The sequence below is a fragment of the Danio rerio genome, chromosome 22 (genome assembly GCF_049306965.1).
Source record: "Danio rerio strain Tuebingen ecotype United States chromosome 22, GRCz12tu, whole genome shotgun sequence".
Classification (NCBI taxonomy): Eukaryota; Metazoa; Chordata; class Actinopteri; order Cypriniformes; family Danionidae; genus Danio; species Danio rerio.
This window is the reverse complement of record NC_133197.1, coordinates 18163061-18182463: the sequence shown is the minus strand read 5'-3', so window position 1 is coordinate 18182463 and position 19403 is coordinate 18163061. Positions and strand designations below refer to the sequence as shown.

Below are 19403 nucleotides of genomic sequence, written 5' to 3'. Positions count from 1 at the left end.
AATATATTTTAATATTAATATAGTGTACTACAAGAATAGATGGTTATCTGTGGTTAAAGCTATGCAGTCAATGTAGACAACAAAATGAAATAAAAAGCTAAATATGTTCTAATGGTTGTATCATTGTGTACGTCTTTTGTATTGCAGTTTTTTTTTAAATAAAAATTTCAACAAAATGTGTTTATAAGAGATCTTTATTTACATTCTAAACAATGACAAACATGGTATTCCACAATTTACACATAAAACTGGCTTTTGAGGTTGCAAGGCAGGACATTTCATGCACTATAAGTTACAATACGATTTGCATGGATTTGTTTTATGTAAAGCAAGCATGAAGAGACATTTCCGAGAATGCACAGGCAACTTTTCGACTTGCGCTTTGTAGTGTAGACAACGGTAAAGTTATCAATGCACATTTTGCCAGAGGATATTCCTGGAAAAGTTGTAGTCTCCCTGAGACCAGCCAGACAGTTGAAGCGAGGACAAACACTCTTTTAAAAGCTAACTGGAGGCCAACTAATTTTTTAGCACCATATTCATTCCAAAATCCACCCCCAGCCTGCCTCTAAAATTAAAATGTACAGTATAGCAATGCTGAAAGTTACATTAACAGGTATATATTACAAAATTACAAAAGCTGTTCAAGTTAAAAAGGTATGACTCAACAACACTTAAATGTAAGATTGTCTGGGATGGAAAAAAATGTAAGTGTGCACTTTGTGTATAAAAATGTGTTTTACAGCTTAAACAGGAAATTTGTGAATTTAAGTTACATGATTTCTTATTTCCACATAATTTTAGGGACAGTTTAGCATACTTTTTACATATTGCAATCTTCTCATTAAAAAAAAAAAATCTCATTACAGTCAGCCTGTTTGCAGACTCTGCACGGCATTATAAAACAATTCCACCACTAAACTACAGTGTGCAAAATTCTCAATTTGATTATTTTTTCTTCCACTCATCTCACTTTAATCCAGATTAACCAATATAGCTTTGTTTTTGAGGTACTGTATTGTTGTTTCTTTGAAGATTGAATTAGATTTTATTACATATGTACTGGCTCTTTGGGTACAGAGACTAACTTTTGCGCATTATCTATTAAAACATGCACTGTAATCCCTCAACCCAATTAACATTTTGCTTTGAACCAACACAGGATAGTGAGGCGTTTTAAAGAGTAAGGGATTAGACAAATCAAAGCAGAATTACCATAATAAAATCCCAATTGCAATGCCACTTGCAAAATGTACCTCTAAAAATACAGTTGTCCATTTCATGTCCATCATGCAGGTGTGTATTAGTACAATCCAATAAATGTTGTTGGATTTTGTAATTGTCCCTTGAGTGGAATTAAAATACTGCAACTGCAAATTCATGTTGCATTGTCAGCTGGTCAAAGGAAAGGAAACTGCATTTGGATTAGCAAACTCAGATTCATTAGGACTAGGATAAAAACAGATTCTAATTTGAGTTCCAGATATACAATTACTGAGGGTATAGCCCAACATTTTAAACAGACCTATGGTTGATTGGCTCATAACATAGGATGTTTTTTTTTTTTTGTCAGGACACTCAAGTCATTATTAGAACTCATTATTGCACTTAAGGAGACAGAAACAAGAAACAGTAAAAAAAAGAATACAATCAGTTTACCAAGATGTAGACATACACACATACTGCATTAGTTGGATTTTAATTCAAAAGAACACTTTATATTTAAAGGGACGAATGCATTTTGGAGAAAATTGCTTATGCTGCATTAATTTATGCTTGAACTTGGCGATTAAATTATTCTTTATGTCCCACCACAGGTTTGTTTAGTCTAGCTTGGTGATCCATTGTGCTGTGGCATGTTATTCATGGTTTGGGTCAGTCAGAGTTTGGTCAGACCAATCATAACTGGACTGGTGATGTGGAAAAGGAGGTGAGACAGAATAAGCATTATTTCAGCCTTGGGTCTTGTTCATCCCAGATAGTTGATAAAAGGATTAGCAGCTGTCACACTCAACCCGTACAAACTAATCTCGGCTATTTAGCATATCATCAATGGATGACACTAATCAATTAAAGAAAAGGATTCTAAACGTAGGATGCTCAACATAAGCAAGTTTGACATTGGAAATAAATGGCATCATCTTGTATGTTTTGGAGAATTTGGCCAAGTTACAAAAACAAAACAAAAAAAAGTCTTAAACAATGAGGTAAACTTTGAGGACGTATGAGAGGACAGTTTTCCATACACAACTAGAATGAATGTGTTAAATGTGTTCGGAAAAATCAGGTACGGATATTGTTCTGTTAGTACAGAGCATCCAGTATCACCCGACTGGCCAAGTTTGGGATTTCCATTGCAGTTTTTTATTTTTACTCTTTTTTTTTTTTTTTCTCCTTGATTCTCTTCTACCCGAAAGACCTACAAGAGGAAAGAAAGCATACACTTTATTTTCATAAAAATCTTGTTTTTGTTCATCTTTTTATTTTAAAGTGCACTCAATGAACTCACCTAAAGATCTACTGTCTTGGTTGTGTCCTTGAAGCAGGTCTCCTTCTGTTAGTGTTCGTGGCTCTGCGGTTCTGGCTCCTGCCCTGTTGGCCAAAGGGGTAGGCCACCATTTGAGTTGACCCTCTTCTGACTTGTAATCCCTGGGACTCCCTCATCTCCCGTGCCATCTGTGTTAGTGTTAGGCCTGGATTTGTTTGCAAGCGTTGGAATAAGCTCTCGCGATTCACAGTTCTTTTAGGGCAGCTGAACGTCAGTGCCACTCCAGAATCTGACTTCATCTCCCTGGAAAAACCATCTGAAGTTCCATCAAAGCAGCGGCCAATGGCGATCTCTTTGGCAACGCGTGGGTTCTGGTCCGTGACGGTGTATATTCCATAATTGTGTCCAAGGGGATCAACGGGTGCTAACATATTGAATGCATGTGACTCATTATTCTGAAGAACAGGGGGATGCTTTATCAGATACTCTTGCAGGAGACTGTTAATGCCTATACGACGGCAGTTGGCCTGTGGGATCACAGAAATGAGTGACCTGTCTACACTACCTTGATCAAAGAGCATCCCGCTGCACTTAAATTCAAGACAAGCAGCAGAGGTGTTGGGATGGTGTAAGTCTCGAGTACTGCGAATGTCTCTAATACCATACAACTGACCTCTTGTTTGAGGATGAGTCCCACCAAGATTTCTTGACCTTACCATAATTTCTGTAGCTCCATGAATCTTAACTTTAATGAAGCAAGCTCTGAACTCTTGTGGATTTGGCCACCAGGAAAGGTAGTCTCCAGTCCAAGATGTAAGGTCACTTTCCTGAAAGGGTACCACATTGTATTCATATTTATCTTTTTCAACACGGAAAAAACGAAAGTGGTTGGCATCAACAGGTGCATTTTCACATGCAATTAAACTCTGGAAAGGATAGATGGGTCCATTTGTTTCATCAAAATTGTTAGGGTTTGGTTTGGCCAGGTTTATTCGGAAGGCTGTTTTTTTGAGTGCTGAGTCCTCATGATCTGAACGCTGGTAATCTAACTTCCCTAAATATGGCTGAGACACACCAATAATGTTTGGGTTCATTTTTGGCATTGAGGGAGCTGCTTCTAGTTCCTCTCCTCCCATTATAGCCGTTACATAAGCTGTGTAAGCATCAGCCCTCTGAGCATCACAGAAAGCTGGAAGACAAGCACCGTTTGGTCCTGTTATCACGCTATCAAAGCGACCCCAGGCTCGCGGATTTGACGAGTAACCAGGTTTAGGTTCCAGGTTAATCAAGTTTATTACAACTCCTTCGAGTTGCTCGTTGGGCAAGAACTTGTCACTCATGTATGCCCTAACCTTGACATAGCAGCGGCGATTTTCAGGTACATCAAGATTGAACAACCTACGCTCCCTGATTTCCATATTTCCTATTAAGAATGTGCGTTCCTCTCGTTTGTTTCTCCCAGTGCCAGCAATGGTACTTTGTGTTGGCTGAAAGTTACTCTCCTCCTCCCAAATACCTGTGTCAGGATTGAGGGACCAGAGTTTCATAGCAGGGATGTGCTCCTGCATTTTGACATGCTCTGTATCAAGGAGAACTTGCACTGCACCAGCTCCTAGAACCTCCTGGTTTTCTCCATCTCGGAAATCTACTGAAAACATTCCATATGTCCTGAGAGGGAGCATGTCTCCTTCATCATCGACAAAGTTAAGATCACCAGGGGCGGCAGCAGCCATTGTAATATTGCGTGGATCAAGGAATGTCACACTGGCCTTAACAGTCCCTTCATACACTTCCCCTGTGTTTTTATGGAAAGAGTTTGGAGGTATGACCAGTTGACCGATGGGATCCTCATCCTTCATTTCACCTAGGTAAATGGTGTTGCTTTCTGCAGCATTGATATCAATAGGTTCCTGCTTCCTCATCACTTTGACGTCATGGTAGACTGCACCTCCTCTCTTGTCAAAGATAAAAACCTTGATTGTGTCAATGAACTTCTGAGAAGGGTCCACAAAGTTTACCACTAAACGCTGTGTTTCTGGAGACACCTGGATTGTGAAGCCACCCTGATATCCTGTAGTACCTATTCGTTCCTTCCCAATGTAAATGTGTCCAAAGCGCAGAGGTTCATCATTGTCTGTTGCCACCACCCTGCCCCGTACAAGAACTTTAGGCTCTACACAAGTTTGGCAGCCACATTCACTCACAACCTTGATAGGGAGGGTGTAGCGGCCACAGTTGATTTCTTTTGCGTCCATTTCTTTGACCCCACAGCAGAAACCTGTTCCATCCCTGCATCGCATGTCAAAGTCCAGTGCCCCAGGACATTTGTTGTGTGGACAGCGACCTGCATTGTAAAATTTGGAGTCTGTTCCAGGCTGTTTGCAGTCTAATGGTAGTTTGATCAGGTGGGTTTCAGGTGTTGACTTGCATGCTGGGGTCCCTTTAGCTGTAAAATACAAAATGTCAAATCAGTATGAGATCTTATCCCACTGGCTTGTTTTCTTTTAATGCATAAAACTTCTTAATAGTTCCCAGTAAAATTATTTAAAGCAATATATATATATATATATATATATATATATATATATATATATATATATATATATATATATATATATATATATATGTTTTTTTTTTTTTTTTTTTGGCTGTTAAAGGTCATTAGTTGACCTTTATTAGCCAAAGTTGTTACATAGAACTTGATGAACTATGAACAAACTATGAACAATGCTTTATTATGAACAAATATTAGGTCACTGATCTTGGAAGCCTGACAAAAGTCATGGTTGCTTTCTCAAAAACTCTTTTATTGTGTCACCATATTGATGACTGCAGTTATTATTGTCACATTACCCCTCAAATCTAAATGCTGCTCATTTATTCACAAGAGTGCTGTTTTTCTTTCAAATGACAGTTATTCTAGAGAGCAACCATGTAATCTTATTTGGGTTTTCAAAAATTAAATTTATGGAAAACAATTTTCCCTGTAGCTGTTGTTTAAATGTAAGCGTGCATAAAGCACATTAATCATCCCCCATTAAGAATCCTGTTGTGACAGGTGTTAGTGTTTCATTCAGCAAAGTACATTATATATGCCAAAATGATTCAAAAGCAGAGAGTTCCCTCAGACAAAGTATAGGGCTGATTGCTTTAGCACACATTTCGGCAGACTATTTCTGACAATCTATATCTTGGATAATAAGCATCATGGGAATTTTTACAATGTGTAGTTATGTCGGCGAATGTGGAAATGCATACTTGTCCGAGAATGAAAAAATAGGATTTATCGACAAGCTTGGATTTCACTTTAATATAAAAAGCGGTTGGGATTTAGGAACTTTATTCTGCCCACCACAACTTTTTGCCAGTCATTCCTTGTTTAGAAAGTGGTAATTTCTACCAACTTAAACATAATAAAATATTGTTCACCACATGTCACTTGACATTATAGGCTTTAATATTTAATCGAAGCCTTCAATATTTAATAGAGTACTTTAGGGACATTTGCAAAAATAGTATAATGGCAAATCCCTCTTGACTGTTAAAATGGTTTTGCACTTACTGAAAACAGTGAGGACCGCTGAAGTAGACTTGATGCTGCCTGTCAGACTAGTTGCTTTGCAGTGATATTGCCCAGACTGCTCTGGTTTGAGGTCTCGCAATATCAAATCTTCGTCATATTTGAAAATTGTACGATTCAGTAAGGTTCCATTGTGGTACCTTTGCAATAAACAAATGATAATTACTAGGACATTACCACTATTTGTCAAAAAACTGTCAAATTCATTGTTTTTACCAGTAATATTTGTCAGGTTTTGGTGATCCTGTTGCTCTACAGCAAAGAGTTGCACGTTGTCCCTCGTAACGTACTTTGTCTTCAGGATGCTTCTCAATATATGGCTTTTCTGTCAGACATAAAACAGCACAATCCATCACATAGTGAGCTTTGTTCAAATGTACATGAAATTATTCAACTTTTTAAAATTGTCCTTTTTACCTGATGATTGCAAGATAGCCCGTACCCAAAGTTCATCAGTACTGTTGTTGGACACTGGGAGAGTGGCAGGTGCAAATTTATCCTTTCTAATGACAATTTGGGTCTGAGGACTGATGCACAGCCCATCCATCTTGAACTGACCCTTGGCATCAGTGTGGGCACGGATAATCTTGGCTTGGCTGGCCAAAGCCACCGTGGCATTCATCACTGGGACCCCTGTAATGCTGAAGACTTCCCCATGTAGTGCCTGTCCATCGCAGATACAGTAGCTGCAGCTCTTATCGGGACGTCCCCCAGGACAGACACGTTTGCATTTCACTGTAAAATAATTTTTGATTTCTATGTAGTCAAGAGAACTATTGTAGGTTGACAAAACATATTTGTTTTAATACACCTCACCTGGGCATGGATTTCCACACTTTTGCACCTCTATGGGTCGTCCTGTACACTGAATCTTAGTAGAAGATCTGTGGCATGTCCTACGTCTTGTCCTCCGTCCCTTTCCACAGGTTACTGAGCAAGCTCCCCATGAACCCCACTGGCTCCACATGGCTATTAAGTCAAGATTTCAGTGAAAATAGGAGCAGTTAACTATTGTTGTGTTAGTAAAATTTGCACCTCTTTAATATATCAGGTTTATGGTGTAAATTACAGTAGATGCTAGAAAAAAAGCCTGATCAAATTTATGCAAATGTCATACTAAAATACACTCATACATAACATACTTTTATATACACTCACTGGCCACTTTATAAGGTACTGTCCATCTGTTTGTCAATGCAAATTTTTAATTAGCAGCAACTAAATGCATTTAGGCATGTACACGTGGTCAAGACGATCTGCAGCAGTTCAAACCGAGTATCAGTATGTGGCATGGTTGTTGGTGCCAGATGGGCTGCTCTGAGTATTTCAGAAACTTCTAATCTACTGGGATTTTCATGCACAACCATCTCTAGGGTTTACAGAGAATGGTACAAAAAGAGAAAATATCCAGTGAGCAGCAAATCTGTATGCACAAATACCTTATTCATGCCACAGGTCAGAAGAGAATGGCCAGACTGGTTCCTGTTTTCTCTGCACATTTTAGGCCCATTAGTACCAATTGAGTATCGTGTCAATGCCAGAGCCTTCCTAAGTGTTTTTGCTGATCATGTCCATCCCTTTATGACCTCAGTGTACTCATCTTCTGATGGCTATTTCCAGCAGGATAACACACCATGTCATAGAGCGCAAATCATCTCAGACTGGTTTCTTTACATTTCAATGAGTTCACTGTACTCAAATGGCCTCCACAGTCACCAGATCTCAATCCAATGGAGCACCTTTGGGATGTGGTGGAACGGGAGATTCACATCATGGACGTTTAGCCAATAAATCTGCAGCAACTTTGAGATGCTATCATGTCAATATGGACCAAAATCTCAGGAATTTTTCCAGTATCTTAATTAAAGCTACGCCACAAAGGATTAAGGCAGTTCTAAAGGCAAAAGGGGGTCCAACCAAGTACTAGTAAGGTGTACCTAATAAAGTGTCTGGTGAGTGTACATCTATAGATTTGTGTGTACAGAAATGTCAGACTACATTCTGACATCCCCGCCAGTGTGGTTGCATTGATTTTCAGATAAAAGACAACCAAGCTCTAGACACAGAAACATGTTTGGGTTTAGCCAGCTAATTGGGCACCACATGTGTCATGTAAATGTCAGCAGGATGTGATCACACTTGAGGATCCTAAGTGGAAACCAGTGGGGTAAAGAGTCAATACAATTGAAGTGATTCTGAAATGTGACAAAAACAAATATTTGGACATATCTGGTTTGAAAAGCATCCAGTGTGCTTGTAACAACTCAAGGCTGTCTGTTCTGGCTTCATCCTGCTAAAAAAAATTAAAACCAGCGCAAGATGGTTTTGGAAGTGGTGTGTACTTGTAACTAGGGCTGGGCGATATTGCAAACATGCACACTTGATTATTATTTTCCATATTGAGCTATAACAATATACATTTCAATATACGTTGTTAATGCTTCCAGATTAAAAAGAGTTCCCAAGAATGACTGAAGCCACAAAAATTAGAGGGTCCATTAAATGGCATAATATTTTTGGCCGAAAATTTGGTACATCTCTAATATCAACACACTTTTATATTCCCATTGTTGCACATTTCTGCTATGTGATTGGCTCTTGCATCAGTATAGAATAAAAAAGTCCAGAGCTTATCATTGTTATTGACACAAAGTTTATCGTGATTCGATATAATATCGTTTATCAGCCTAGCCCGTATTGGAACTAGGCTTGGGTGGTAAAACGGTAATATGGTATACCGTGGGATCTAAAAATAGCAGTTAGTAATATTTCGATATCAGTTTCAGTACCGCTATACCATCATAAAAAGCAATGCACTTATATAGGAGACAAGAATTAAATAATAAATATAATTTATTTAATGCCTAAAAATGCGTATAGTTGTCAATGCGGCGTGGAGGAGACCGAAAAAGATGGGGAAAGATGGCACATCAAGTGACCTGGTCTCAAAAAAGAACACAACTTCTGCAGTTTGACAGTATTTCGGATTTCAACCAAACAAGAAAGGAGTGGCGGTAAATACAGACGAGGCTAATTGTGCAAAAAAAAAGAGGTGACCACGAGAGATAAAAAAAAACCTTAAACCTAAGGTCAGTGTTCGGTATTCAGTTTCTGAATGGTTTAGGCAAAAGCCAACAGTTTGTTGATAATATCTGAGCCTTACATCAGAATTTTTTTGTATTGTGTAGGCCTACGGTAATACTGTATACCGAGGTAAAATAGGGAGGATGTTTGACGGTATCAAAATCTGGATATGCCCTAGCCTACTTGGAACCCACTAATTGGTAAGTTAAACCATCTTATTGCCAGCCTGGTCAAATTGGGAGAAAAGATTGAACCAGCTTAAAAAGTTTATATTCTTTCCTTGTTTACCTTGACATGGTGGTGTTGAACACTCTCTCCTTTCAATGTGAGGTCCCACACAGACGGGCGAAAGCAGCAATGGAAGAGGTTGCGTGCTCATGCATTTCCTCTGACGGACTTGGATGCCAACATCATTACAGGCAGTGGCACTGCAAGGCGTCCATTCACTCCAGTCAGTCCAGTATGAGTGCACTTAAAAAAAAAAACAGAAGACTTTTGTACACTCATATGTTAAACTGCATATAACTCCATATGGAATACTCTTCTCTACCATGATAGATTGTCTGTTGACTAATTGTACCTGGTGGACACTGGAATCGCACATGGTAGTTGGAGCAGCTGCGGCCAAACGGCTGCTCCTTATTGATGCACCAGAAGCCCTTCTCCAGACTGGAATGGACCACCTCCCCTGTATCTGCAGCTGCAACCCAGTCTGTGGTACGGGCCTCCATCGCTACAGGTCGTGAGCAGACTCTTTCTCGATAGTAAAAGCGAATGGCTTCTAACCTCTCATAGTCACCGTTTCCTCCTGGATGATCAATATTGAACCAGGATGTCCACTCTGTCACGCCTGGGTTACACAAAACAAAGATCAGAGTAAGACATTTTACAAGGACAGTATCCTCTTGCTGTGACCCAAAGAGGCGAAGAACGAGACTTTCCAGATTGCGTCAGATTTCTGCTTGGTTTACTCCAAAAAAAAAAAAAAAAAATCAATCCAGCTTTTTTCATCATATGAAAAGAATACAACCCGTGTCTCGCAAAAGTGCATGTTGCGTTATGTTGAGCTGTCCCATGGGAGGTATGAATCGGATGACGTAATTCAAAGCAATGAGAGCTGTCTGAATTGTCTGAGAGACAACTTGCTCCAATTAAGAACATGTGTAAACTCATTTACACCTCAATGAGTCAATGTCTTATTGTTTCAGCATTGCAGTGGCTATAAGCCTTCATCATTAGGGCTCACATTTAATGAAGACGGATGACTCTAGAAATCATTACATCACTTTTTTAGCATCACAGAGATCCATAGTGTGGTTTGGATCGACTAGGACACCACAAATTAGTTGATTGCTTAAAGAGAGCATGTTAATATATCCATAACTACCTGTGGTCTGTGGTTCCACGAGGGTGTTGTAAGCCAGCTTTCTGTTTCTGTCTGTTTGGTTTAACCTCCGAAGACGTGAGCTGTCCCAGATGGGTCCTGAGGGAATTCAAACGTTATTATAGCGTGCTCAGCAAAGGTGCTACCAAAGGAACATTGGCTGCAACTAGATCTGCAAGAAACACTGCCCTCCTTAGGGACTAGCTAAACTCGGTCTTAAAAATCTGGACTCAAATTTTGTTTGATCTATTACAGTGCAATATAATTTGCAATGTAATAGATCAGAAGAACTTATTCCTTGCACGTTTCTTCGGTTGCAGACATGTCTGTGAATGCGATCGGAAAATCCTACTTGGCTTTGCGGTGAATGGAATGTGTGCAAAAGACATTTCATATTAAATTACTTTTTTTGTGCATTGGTGCCACCAGAGTCCAAGTGGCCTACTTTTATCTGCTCAGCATCCATTGCCGACTGATTTGGACTTTAGTCTGCTCTGATGATTGCCCTGTGGAGGACATATTTGATTCATTTCTGCACTGTATCTCTTTCTGCTTTGTCTGGTCACAATATGAGATGCTATTCACATATGGAAGATGGCCGTATCCTCTACATCCCTTTTCAAATTAATCTGGAGACACTTACTAGCCATGCCCCAAAGGAGAAGATAGAATAAAGGGAACAAGCACATGGTTTCTCGTGCTTTCTAGATGAGACATTACCATAAGATGCACTCCCACATCCCAGATGGATGGTGCTTTTTGCGGACAGTGCTTCGTTCTGAAGGTTAATCCCTGAACCACTTTTCAGAACATGTTAATAATGGCCTGTTTCCACTGAGTGGTACGGTACGGGTCACCTTTATGAGGCTTGCGTTTCCACTGCTAAAAGTGTACCAATGGTACCCTTTTGGTGGGCGTGGTGTACGACAGAAAGTTTCAATCAACGGATTTCTTACTCGAGAAAATGTCTACAGTAAAGCTGTACAGGTAGTTCACATATCATATGAGAAGCACTTCTCACAAAACAGATGCTTTATACACAAATAATTGTGCATAAATGTTCATTACTAACCTTTCTATGAACATGACTTGATTATAACTGCAGATCAATGATGCGAAATAGTCTACTGTAACATCTGCGATTACAATAAATGCAACATGAACACATACAGACCTTTACAGTCTCCAATATGTTACGAATTACAGAAAAACTACACATAGTATACATTTAGTCCTTATTTAGGTTAAAAAAACAACATGCAACATATAGCCCCCATTCAGTGCAAACCTCTCATATGTGTCTTTAATCTTCAGCAGCACATGAAACCTCTATTAGAGAGCAACTTCATCATTCCGAGTTCATAGTAGTTCAAAAGGTGATGATAGTAGTTAAACATGGTAGTTTGTTCATGTTTTAGGTTGCTGAAAGAATCATTTACTCCTTTGTTTTTTCTGGCATTTCTTTGTTTTTTCGCATCAGTCTCACGTTTGTTGTATTTAAATTTCAAATATAGACGCGCATTATGCGCTTTATGTCTCATTCAGACTAGCAGCGACTTTGTAACTGCCTGTAGCTCTGAATGGCGAACTGCTTCTGTGTAGAATGCAGGTCTGTGTATGTATATACAGCCAGAATACAACCGGCCACTGAGAATCACATGAGCTGTACTGATGCTTCTATTGGCTGTCGCTGAAGAAATTCGCTCTTCTTGTGGCTGTTCATCAAGACGACGACAAGGTTTGTTTGAGTTAGGGTCGACCATGGCTCTTTATTTTATGTATATATTATTACCGTGTAAGGTCTTGGCGGTGTATTTAAAACATGCTGGTTGCTATGTTTTCATTCGGGCTTGTTACACAAGTAAGTGACGTATCTCTTTAAACCAATATGGTTCAGTTGCGCGTCTTGCTCTGCCTTTTGGTACCCTTTTGCCAGGCTAGGTACCCATTGCAAAGGATACCCAAAAAGTGGTACGGTACGGTTCGCTTTTAGGTACCTTTGGATAGTGAAAAAGCCATAAAAGCATACCAAACCGAACCTTACCATACCATACCACTCATGTGGAAACAGGCCATAATGTACTGTGATAAGGAAATTTTAACCCAAGAGATACATCCACCAATGCCATTCATATATATTTTCCCTCAAAGGTGACGTGTCTTAGCCAAGCCTAACATCCTCAAGTAGAAACAGCACAGTGTCTTGACATTGGACTGTTACTGGAATTACTCGATGCTCACACACTGAAGCGCTTATCTGCGGCAGACATGTCAGTCAGCAGCTGTGCAGGACTTCCTCCAAGTCACAATTACTGGGATCATATTCCTCTCAAATGCTATGCTGATTTACCTTGCAGGTTCACCTGAAAGAGCGCTTGCCATTCCCAAAGTACAGATCACAGAATATGAGAATATCATTATTTCTGCTATACACTTATCCTGAGTGGCCCGCTGAGATTGAGGCGAGTGTCACTTTTCTTTAGTGTTCTGATTATTATATGTCAGACTTTGCTTCCTGCTTCTGACTTACCACAATTGTTATAGGTGAAACACATAATGTTTAGTCATCTATGAATACCTTAATAAATCCATAATATATTTTGAAAACATTGGATGAAGATTTACACATGGAGTCAATGCTTTTTCATAATTTGTCTTTATCGCAGGGGTATGGTGGCTCAGTGGTTAGCACTGTCGCCTCACAGCAAGAAGGTCGCTGGTTTGAGTCCCGGCTGGGCCAGTTGGTATGGAGTTTGTATGTTTTTCCCTGTTCACGTGGGTTTCTTCTGGGTGCTCCGGTTTTCCACACCATCTAAAGACATGCGCTATAGGTGAATTGGGTAAACTAAATTGGCCATAGTGTGTGAATGAGAGAGTGTATGGGTGTTTTCCAGTACGGGGTTGCGGCTGGAAGTGCATTTGCTGGAATAGTTGACGCTTCATTCCACTGGCGTGACCCCTGATAAATAAGGGACTAAGCCGAAGAAAAACTAATGAATGTCTGTATCGCTAGAAAGTAAACATACTGTATACAGATGTTGCAAATTTTTATTGTTACTAATTGTATTATTTTTAAATTGTATCATTTCCTTAAAGTTTAAACTGGAGAGTTCGACAAAAATGATCATTAAAATGATAGGTTACCCACAAATTAAAATTACGTCATAACTTTTTTCTCTTTTTTTTAGACCTTTATCAGTTTTTTTATGCGGTTCAACACAAAAGTACATATTTTGAAGAATGCTGGATGCTGGCACGAATCGATTTTCATAGTAGGAAAAGAAATTACTAGTTCAATGGATTCCCAGCAACCAATATTTTTCAAGATGTCTCCTTTTGTGTTTAACAGAAGAAAGAAAATTAAATGGGTTGATGACATGATGACAGAATTTTTTTATAATTAAATTTTTTTTTATATAATTTAACAGTACCATCAATTTACACATTTTTACGTCCTTTTAACACCCTCTTTCCTCTCCCCTTCCCAAAAGCAGCAGTTAGTAATTAGATGTTGCTATCATAAATACAGATAAATATTATAAACTCAATAAATCAAAAGCACACATACAGAAAATATTAATAGTTAAATAAAAATACAATAATAATAATACTTAAATAAATCAAATAAGATAATTACATTTTAACCTTACGTTTCACCACAGTGACCTTATTCATCCTCCAGAAATGCCAAATTATTTCCCCATTTTCTCTGATAAATCTAATTTATCAAGTAATCTATATGTCATTTTTTCTATATGCTGCCACCTTCCCCATTTCCGTAACCCATTCTTGAAATGATGGTGAACCTGCTGAATGCCACCCCTCATAATGATTTGTCTTCCAATCATATTACTTTGGAATCCACTCAGACATCTTCAAAACAGACCCCAACACAAACGGGTCTCTCAGAACATATATTTTAGGACAAAACGAAAAGCAGAACCCAGAAACATTCTGAATGTAATTGTGCACTTTAACCCAGAATTCCTGTATTTTAGAACAGGACCACAGGGCTTGCATCCTTCTTCGCTCTAATTTCTCCAGCATTCAGCAAAGTCCTTCAACCCAAGCCTGAAAACACTGAGTAAAATTATTCAAAATTTTAAATTGTATTAAGCGTACTCCTAAATTTCTTGACATTGCTTTACAGTTTTGGCAAATTTTCTTCCGTTGTTCATCAATGCAAATGTACAATTTAGATTTTTACTCCTAAAAGTTTTGGAAAACTACAGCCCATCTTTTCCATTAACGACAGAATTTTTTAAGAAAGGCATGCATATCTGCATGTGTAAACTCATGACTAACAAACCCTAGTATTCATGGCTATAAGATTTACCTAATTTGTCTGTGCTGATTTATATTATTCAAAAGGTATTTACAATTCACACCAAAGTACACCAAAGAAGATATCCATAAAATATAATTGGGCATGTGCATTTATCATCTGCTTAAAAAGATGGTGGCTTAAACTAGGTTCTTGAATGGTCAAAAATCCAGGAACAGTGTGCATATCCAAAGGCTTGATAGGGCTCATAGGGAAGGTTTGGGGCCATAACTAGGCCCACACGGAATCTGCGCGCGCAGAATTCCGCAGATTTTCCACAGATTTTCCGCAGAATTCTGCAGATTTTTAGCTCATTATTAATTCTGTTTATTTACTTGAGTAAATGTGTAAATCTGAATTTATTCAGTTTTTATTCAGTAATTTATTGTTTTTTATTTAATATATTAAGGTTTTAGTTATGATACTCCGCTGGATACTCCCAAAATAATTCCGCAGAAATCTGCAGATTTTTACCAAAATTCTCCGCAGAAGTAGCAAAAAACGTCCGCAGATTCCGTCTGGCCCTGGCCATAACCCACTTTCCCCCCAAGACGAACCTCCACACATCTCAATCCTGAACCCAACCAACCTTCCCTGTTCCTCAGAGCAAAAAATTGTATAAGGCCTAAACATCTTAGCAGTGCTGCTGGTATAAATCCATTATTTTTTATTATTATTTTTTTTACTTGAGCAATAAACCTTTATAACACATACGAGGCCACTAATTTATAATAAGCAATAACCTAGTTGATTTATTCCAAGAAAGAAGGACTGCATGCCCGTGACCTCACTGGAACATTGTAATATCCACACCCAGTAACAGGGCATTATTAGGATCAGGTGTGTAATAATGTACTTTGAAGTGGAAACTATAAGTTAACAACATCTAAAAATACACAACTATATATCAGTGTCTTCCTAACATAGACTGACACCCTGCCCTCCCATAACAAAGCACTCGTGCCAATTTTATTTTGGGAGATGGCTTTCACACAAGAGGGTAATTTAAACTTGGTTCAGCAATTCCGTGATTATTTTGTACCTGTCTTACTGCCAGGGGTTTTACCCCACAATTTAAAGTGTAATATCATTACTCTTTTTAGGACTTCTCAAGTCACCTCATAAAGTCTGCACTGTGTCCAACAGGCATGCTCAGACAATTAATCTATTCATGTAAATAACAGTCTGTGGCCTTTTAATAAGACATTCCCCCTTTTTAATGTGTGTTTGGTGTATTCCTAACCAAGCCAAAAGCTAATCAAAATACATGCAAGTTTTGGGCTTTAATAAAAGAGCTACGTCAAAGCTGCGGCAGAGTGGTTAGCGTACATGCTCTCTTGACATGCTACTTAAATGAGAATCATCAAAAAAAATCTTCCAAACAGTTTAGACACAAAAACATGCCAAAATTTAGCTGGCATTAGCATCATACTTTCTGAAAGTTCTTCCCAGGTTCTCCCAAAAGGGGAGGTAAATCATTTCGGCATGTTATGTAATCCCTTTGACAAAGCGCTACAGTGCTAGCCCACATTCTCATACACATTAGGGTGGGTGCAAAAACACTGTGATGTCTTTAATGTAGTATACGAGGTTGGTAACAAGTAGGGATTTGTTTGAAATCAGAGACATTTCATTTAGGAAGGCTGTGTGCCCAGGCAGTGGTCGTGAAATTGCATTCCACATCCCATCGTGTTTTAATGAATGCAAATGAGCGCTCCAAAGTGGTTTTGTCTGTGTGTTTATCCTGCGTCGGCAAACATGTGGAAGTAGTTTCGTGCTTCTGGCACTTGTCCTGGCTGAGGTGTGCTCGAATGGAAGATGATGGTGAGCTCTGTCTGATTGGGTTGAGAGGAATATTAGGAGACACCGACTCTGATGTGGGATGCATCTGTGCTCCATTATTCTAAGCTGAACAACTCTATTGTCACCGAATAATAATGTAACCCAAGCTAGATTGGTGGGTGTGTGTTTAAAATGATCTGGATTAGTTGCCTTGTCTTTGAACTGTTGCACCCAGAAATCTGAGCTGAAGTGTCGGCTTGAATATAGAACACACTGGAGTGTATTGCTGTGTCTGTTACTTTGGAGAAATTTTAGTGGACTTGATTTTTAATGATAAATGTAAAGATTTCTAACACAATATAAAACTAGACCATAATTTTCATTAATAAGATTGTTCTTTAGACTGCATATTGATTCACTTATTAAAAATGCATTATTGTTGCTATATAAGTCTTGATTTTACTTAACACAAATGGTGTAAAAGGAAGTGAAATCACTGTAACACACCTTGATTGTTTTATAAATAAGTGAAGACCGCATTACCATAAAGTATAGCCTCTATTTTTCCATGTAGCGTATATTTTTAACTGAACAAATAGACAATAATACACATTTTTATAGTTCTAGCTTTATTTGACCTGTCATAAGTGGTGTAAAGGGAAACTAAATCACTTTAATCACATTAAACCACACCAAAAAAATAAAAAATAATAAATAAATAGGCTAAATAAATGAATGACCCCGACGGTACATTTGGTCATTTCTTATAGGCTATAACTATTGTTGCTAATAATAGGCCTAATAAAACATTTAAATATTAATTTTGCGAAATTTATTCAAAAACAGTTCGTTCAATGACAAATTCATAGTAGGCTATGCATACATTAGCTAATTATTTTACATACAGTACATGATCTAATTGGCGCGAAGGTGCCGGTGGCCACTTCATGTGGGGGGAAAAAAAGCAAAATTGAGACGTGTAGCCTCTCGCAACTTTACCTTTGATCCCTCTTTCCACCCTATTTTTCACTTCAAAGCAGCAGACATCGATGTACCGGGCAGCTGAACTTCAGAGCAAAGTGAAACATCTGGAGAATAAATCGTTTGAATGGAGCAGATTAGAGAGTGGCAATATTTACTTTGGCCCGTTGAAAATGGCTTCGCCGTGCCCCTGGATGAAACTGGCACGAGCGCGCGGGCTTGCAGCTCATTACCGGATGACTGAGCGACATCTGGATATTTAAATACCGAATTTTAGCCCTAAAGGTTCTTAAAAGCCTTGACTTAGACCTCAGCATCGTCAGGCGCTATTTTCCGTAAACGGCGGCTGTCTACTCGTGTTGGGAAACAGGTAATAAATTCCGCAGAGAGTTTGAGGTGGACCGGAGACGAGAGGATGGAGTGACAGTGAAGGTAATAGATGTGGATAAAATGGTGCCGTCCAAATTTCAGTCGAATTCGTTTGGCAGTTTTCCAGTATTTCACGACTGTAAGTCAGCCATTCAAATAATAAATTCCTCCACAGACGTTTCCAAAAGCAAAGACTTCTCTTTGACTTGCCTACATACATGACAATATGATAAGGTAGTCTAAAACTTCTGCTCTGTTCTTATGTTAGAATATTTAAAGGGGTAATTCACCCAAAAATGTAAATTTTCTCACTGTTTTCTAACCTTTAAGTTGTTCCAAACCTTTTGTTTTTAAATTTCTTTCTTTATTTAAACACAAAAGAAGATATTTTGAGAAAAACTGAAACTCTGTAACTCTTGACTTCCATAGTAGGAAAAAAATAGCATGGAAGTCAGTGGTTACAGGTTTCCAGCTTTCTTCAAGATATCTTTTGATGAATTAGGAAGTTAAAGCAAAAGGCAAAGGGTGAGTAAATAATGACAGAATTTTCATTTGTTGGGTGAACCATCCTTTTAAATATATAATTGCTTATATAAATACACAGATGGGACAGATGGTATTTGCCTAAATTATAATCACCTTATTCTTATTTAAAGTCACATAATATGCCAAAATCCTTTCAAAGTGTCAATTAATATGCAGCGACGCAAAACAGAAGCAGATTAGTAGGAAAACAGTTTGATTTACTAAAGATAATTCCAGCCATGCAAGCAAACAAACAGACTCTGCTGTTTCTTAGGACTTAAGTGCTGACAGCTGTATCCAAACTGTTGCGTAATTAATTAAGAATAAAGAGAGTTATTTAAATGACATTACCTTGTGCCAGAGACACAACAAAGACAGTAGACAGCACCAACGTCACCACCGTGAAGTCCCACATAGTGCCACTGTCACTGATGGGCAGCTGCTTGTAACAAAACAAATGTAAAAACAGATATGGCTTTGTCGAGTTTTTGAGTGACTCGACCAATGAATTTGTTCCCCCCTTCCTTCAAAATCAAGTCTGATAAGTTTCGTGAAGTTCCCAGAGTTTTAAAAGACAGGGATGGAGTGGAAAGTGGTCCAGACCAGCCCCCTCCTGCTCGCCATTGGCCAGTGCACTAACATCTGTGTCCTTATATCATTCCAGCAGGCAAAAAGAACAGACAGATGTAGGAGAAAGGTGACTATTGCATCAGAAAAATGTAATGTTTGTGGTTTTAATTATGATATGCTGCATTACCACAAATCAATAAAGCACTTTGTGTGTTTTATGATGTTCTAGACTTGGAATGTTAGGTTTATTTCTATCACAAATGAAGATGTTAATGTGATGACAACATTCATTTTTCCCTTCCAAAATCTGTTTATT

The 19403-nt window shown here is 38.5% G+C and overlaps 1 protein-coding gene across 1 annotated transcript; it reads right to left on the bottom strand.

Moving 5' to 3' along the window:
• Positions 1-176: 176 nt before the first annotated feature.
• On the bottom strand, positions 177-19057 carry cilp2 (cartilage intermediate layer protein 2). Its single transcript, XM_680899.7, has 10 exons — positions 18869-19057; positions 10540-10635; positions 9733-10002; positions 9441-9623; positions 6885-7037; positions 6486-6803; positions 6285-6393; positions 6051-6208; positions 2510-4934; positions 177-2419 (listed from the first exon to the last, which is right to left on the bottom strand). Exons 1-9 carry the CDS (start codon positions 18930-18932, stop codon positions 2518-2520), a joined length of 3768 nt encoding a protein of 1255 aa, XP_685991.4. The 5' UTR covers positions 18933-19057; the 3' UTR covers positions 177-2419; positions 2510-2517.
• Positions 19058-19403: the final 346 nt, after the last annotated feature.